The following is a 5,350-nucleotide window of genomic DNA, read 5'->3' as shown; positions in this document are numbered from 1 at the left end:
AATTGGTTGGTTATTGATGATGTAGTGTAAGTGTGACACAGTAAACTTTCTGATCCTTAAATTCTTTCGTGAGATCGCCGCTCTCCCACCATCACTGTCGCTCTGCTCCTGCTCCCCCACCCCCTCACCCAAGCCCGCCGCTCCCCTCCCTTGGTCTCATGACCTAACCAACGTGTCCTAACTTTGAATCGTAAGCACTAACTATTCCAAAAATATGGACTGATACGACGGCGCATTCATCACACTTAAGGCTCAACCACAACACTCACAGACTTCACAGACTTCAATCCTGACTCAACTCATATGAACATTATGTCTATTATAAGACCTCTTGTCGTTAGGTTTATTATAAACCGCAATCACACTTAAATTATTAGGCTAACCCAACTCAAATATTAGCTTCCTGAGTCTACTATCATGGAACAAAAAATTAAGCATATTTTAGGCTATAATAAACATAGTTAATTAGTGAATTATTCGCGATTTATTGAAAAGCCGAATAAACCGGTCTGTACACGATTTATTTCCAAAAGATCGAAATAATACGTGAATTTTTGGGTTAGATTTATTATTCGCTAATAATTCGCGTATGTCCAACTATTCAGCCGAAAAAACCCGCAAATTTTTGGGATAAAATTCCTTTCTAAATTATCGCCGGATTATTCGCGAATTATTGAAAAACTTAATGACCTTCCGAAATATTGGATCATGAAAAAGATGAAAATGAAGACGATAATAAATTTTGCTATTATTTTTTTTTACTTAATCTATTTTATTTTAGGCCAATGTGCATAAAGAATTCATAAATTTTAAGCTTTTGCAAAACTGGACAGTCTTTTTTGATTTTGCAGATTGGGTCCGAATTTTCAGCAAACTGATCAAAATACCCTTATTACTTTTTCACTCTCCTCTTTCTCTCTCCTTTTTTTTTTTCTCTCGTTCATTTTTTTTTCTCTCGCCGAAGAAAGAAGTGCAGGCAGAGGCGGAAGCAGAAACAGCCCGCCTCACCTCTCACCCTCTCGCCCTCGCCCTTGCCCTTGCCCTCACCCGCGCACCCCCCACCTTCCTCGCCTCCTACCCAACCAAGGCCATGCCACGACTTTTTTTTTTTTTTCCCTCTCCGACTCACCTCCACCGTCTCCAACAACGACGCCTTTCTCGCCCTTCCTCGCCCTTCTTGTCCTCTCCCTCTCCCTCCTCATCTGCCGCCTCCGACGACGACGCATCATCGCCGACGCCGACACCGTGGAGGTCGCTACGGCACTGCAGCCTCGGAGCAGGGGTCCTTAGCGGCGTCGTTGCCGGCGCCGTAGTCGTTAGCAGAGAGGGGTGACAAAAAAAATTACAGAAGAAGCAAGAAAAAAAAATAAAGATAAAAAATTATAGAAAAAGAAAGATGAAGATGAAATTGTACGGTTAAAATTAAATTGTACTGTTTTAAAAAATGTTGCACTATTATAGACATAAGTTGTACTACATAAGATGTAAATTACAGTTTTAAGATAAAAATTACACTTTTTAAATAAAAATTGTACTTTTTGAGAGATATTTACAATGTTTCTCCTCTTATTGCACTCTTTCAAATGTAAACTGCATTCATTAAGATGAAAATTACACTCTTTAAACGAAAATTGCACTCTTTGAAAGATATTTATACTGTTTCTCCTCTTCTTATACCCTTTGAGATGTAAACTGTATCCTTTTAAAAGATATTTATACTGTTTCTTTTCTTGTTAACTATTTCTCCTCTTGCTACACTATTTTTTCTCTTAAAGGGTGCAGTTTAAGAGGAAAAACAGTATAACAAGAGAAGAAATAGTGCAACAAGAAGATAAACAGTGCAACAACAGGAGAAACAGTATAAATATCTCCTAAAGGGGTGCAGTTTATATCTTAAAGAGTAGAACAAGAGAAAAAACAGTGTAAATATCTCTCAAAGAGTGCAACTTTCGTTTAAAGAGTGCAACTTTCATCTTAATGGATGCAATTTACATCTGAAAGAGTGCAATAAAAGAAAAAACAGTGTAAATATCTCCCNGACTTATTAGATCATCAAAAAATAGTAATAAATGAAATGACAAATTAATTAAATAAACTTAAGTATCAATTGATTTAATTTAGCTTCTGATTTTATCAATATTTTAAATCTTCTAATGCAAAACTAAAATTTTAAGATTGATGTAACTCAAAGTTTGTTTACCTTGATTCGCCAAAAGTTTTGCGGTGTGAAAAAGTTTGATAACATAATTTGTGAAAAAAAAATAGATGTTTGTGGTGGATCGAATATATCAATAAAAATTAACTCCTATATTTATAAATAAAACAATTAAATTATAATTTTTTTGACTTACCTAATAAGCAAATCTGCAATATGTAACGTCTTTGCCTCCTTTAAATAATTTTAGGAAGATATATCGGCACTGAGAAGAAAAAAAAGACAGAGTAGAGAGGATAACCGAGAAAAAGAGGGGGAAGTTACCTGAGAAAGAGAAAGGGAAGTTGCCTTAAGTAGACGAGGGGGGAGGGGGAACATGAGAAAAAAAAAAAGCATTCACTCAAAAGAAAACCACCAAATGCAAAAAGACAAAAAAAAAAAAAAAAAAAAAAAGAGTTACGGCGTGGCCTCAACGGGGTCGGAGGCGAGGAAGGCGGATAGTGGGCGGGAGAGGGCGAGGGCGAGGGTGAGGGCAAGGGCGAGAGCATGAGGGTGAGAGGCGAGGCGGGCCGTTTCCGCTTCTGCCTCTACCTTCGCTGCCTTTTCGGCGAGAGAAAAAAAAATGAACGAGAGAAGAAAAAGAAAAAAAAAGATGAGAGAGAAAAAATAATAAGGGTATTTTGGTCAGTTTGCTGAAAATTCGGTCCGAATCTGCAAAATAAAAAAAGTGGCCCACTTTTGCAAAAGCTCAAAACTAGTAAATTTTTTATGCAAATTGGCCTTTATTTTATAGCTCTCTTTTTTTATATTTTTTAGAATTTATAACTATGTATGCTAATAGCATAAATTTAGAGAAAAAAAACTTAACTTAATAGCCGAATATTTTTATCCTGAATTGTTAATTAGTGAACATATAATATTCGTATAAATCGTACATCCGAATAATTGGCGAATCCATTTTTTAAGCCATATTTTTCAATGAATTTAAAAATTGAGATACTAAAATTCGAATTCTATTTATATCGAATTTTCACTGAATCTGAATTAACTAACTTATGATAATAAATAAATAGCTAACACTTCCCCCAATCGAGAGAGAGAGAGAAAGAGAGAGAGAGAGAGAGAGAGAGAGTCTGTAGTAAGAGGGGGGAGGGAGAGAGAGAAATCAAAGTGGATTTCCCAGAAGACTCACTTTCACAGCAGGTGCCAAACACAGTGCATTTCCGAGAAGACTCACGTTCACAGCAGGTGCCACACACACATTACTGATTCTCAAGGCGGTTTCTTGCGGCGCAACTGCAATCACCAAACGTAGCGCAGCGCAGGCCACACTGTGAATGCGGCCTGCACCATGCAGCCAAACACCTACCAAGCTCCAGACTCGGGCTCCAGATTAACCTGAAGTCAAGAGGGAAAAAACCTGGAGAAACCTTAGACTCAAAACCTGAAATCCAAGATGGCACGGGAGTGGTGATTCCGGAGGACTTTTTAACAAAAATAACTATCTAAAATTTCATAATTTGCGAAATAACCAAATTAACTCTCGAAACACGGTAAATCATTCGCCGCATTCTGAAAGTTTTAAAAACGGTGAATCATTCACCGGCTTCTTCATAATTTTTTCTTTCAACCTCCTCATAATTTTTTGAGAAAGAAAAAAAAAATGAAATTGTTAAAATTGTATGTAAATTATACGGAAAATAAAAAAAGTGAGGTTGTTAGGATTGTCTATGGAATATTAAAATTTTTGCTTAATTGTTATAATTGTATGGATAGATTATTAAAAATTTTTAATTGGTAGGATTATATGAAAATATTATTAGAATTTTCAAATTGTTAAGATTATATGTGATGTTTGATTATTACGATTGTATGAATAAATTATTAGAATCTTTTTTATTGTTAGGATTGTATGAATAGATTATTAAAATTTTCAATTTGTTAAGATTATATATGATTTGTTGAAATATTTATGTGATTGTTTGAATTATTAAAAAAAAAACGATAAACAAGTGAAAGGCAGTGAATGATTCACCGCTTTTTTAAGAAATTACGAAAGCAGTGAATCGTTCACCGTCTTTATAAAGGCTGTAAATCATTCACCGTCTTTAAGTGATTAGTTTTTCAAATATAATTTTGACAAAATTATTTTGCAAATAATAAAATTTTAAAAATTTATTTTATAAAAAAGCCCGATTCCAGAACTGAAATGGCCTAATGCCCGAGTCCAACCCGACAACAATGATACCCAGCCCACAGGCCTTATATCAGAGCATCCTCCTGTTGAGCATAGGATGAATCAGTGAACACTTCTATCTGCTTGCCACGTTCAGTCCGCAACTCCACGACCGCTTCATAGCCTCACATCAGAGATCGTAAGATTCCCAGATGATCTTGTGAACAGCAATAACTTATTTGAACATTACAAAATCACTCAATATAACAAGAAGGTTAGAGAAAGAAGAAAGCATAATCATGTATCTTCCTGCAAGTACTTTCAAAAATTCTCTGATTCCGAAACAAAATTCCTCGTAGAACTCAGGTCACAAGAATCTCAGCTCAAATTTTACATAAGGGGGGAAAAAAAATTACCAACGGAGGTTTGAGGGACTTCCACTCACTCTATCATTACAAAATTGGTTTCATAAATTAGTTTCTACTCTCACTCCAATAAATTTCAAGTTTGGAAATCAATAGAAGTCCAAGACACCTGATATGGTGACTGGAGGATCGATAACAAGCCTTGTCGCTTTGCCTTTGGAAACCAACTGGGGCAATGTGTTGGCCTCCTTTGCTGGTACGCCTGGGGCTGTCCAGATGGTCACATGGGGCCACTCATTCTTAGAGTCTATCTTATCCCCATTTACCGACCCAAGCCGTGCTTCAAGTGCAGCCAACTTGTCTGAGAAGAGGAATGCGGTAAAATCAACTGGGACCTTCTGCTCAAGATAGACGCCGTAGCTTGCAACAGCTGTAACGCCATGGCTTCTTTTGTGGGCCAGAGTAACATGAGCTTTCTTGAGATTGTTCTCCATGTTCTTATCTTCGAGAAAAACTTTGACTTTAGCATCCTCCTTGGCTAACTGTTTCAATTAGGCAACAAATGAGAGTAAATTTGTCAGATGATGAATCAGTAAAGTTGGAGCTCTCCCCAACAACTAATATATATATATATATATATATATATATATATAT

General features: G+C 36.3%; 1 protein-coding gene across 1 annotated transcript in view; it reads right to left on the bottom strand.

Moving 5' to 3' along the window:
* The window catches only part of LOC109715274, a gene marked incomplete in the record, with an annotated part of 22,876 nt that continues 22,132 nt past the window's right edge, over positions 4,607 to 5,350 (bottom strand). The window contains 1 exon segment of the mRNA XM_020240207.1: positions 4,607 to 5,238. Within this exon segment, the coding sequence (XP_020095796.1) occupies positions 4,846 to 5,238 (393 nt within the window).

This window comes from Ananas comosus, linkage group 9 (assembly GCF_001540865.1).
Source record: "Ananas comosus cultivar F153 linkage group 9, ASM154086v1, whole genome shotgun sequence".
NCBI classification, from domain to species: Eukaryota; Viridiplantae; Streptophyta; class Magnoliopsida; order Poales; family Bromeliaceae; genus Ananas; species Ananas comosus.
The sequence above is the reverse complement of the archived record's forward strand: the minus strand, read 5'-3'. Positions and strand labels throughout refer to the sequence as shown.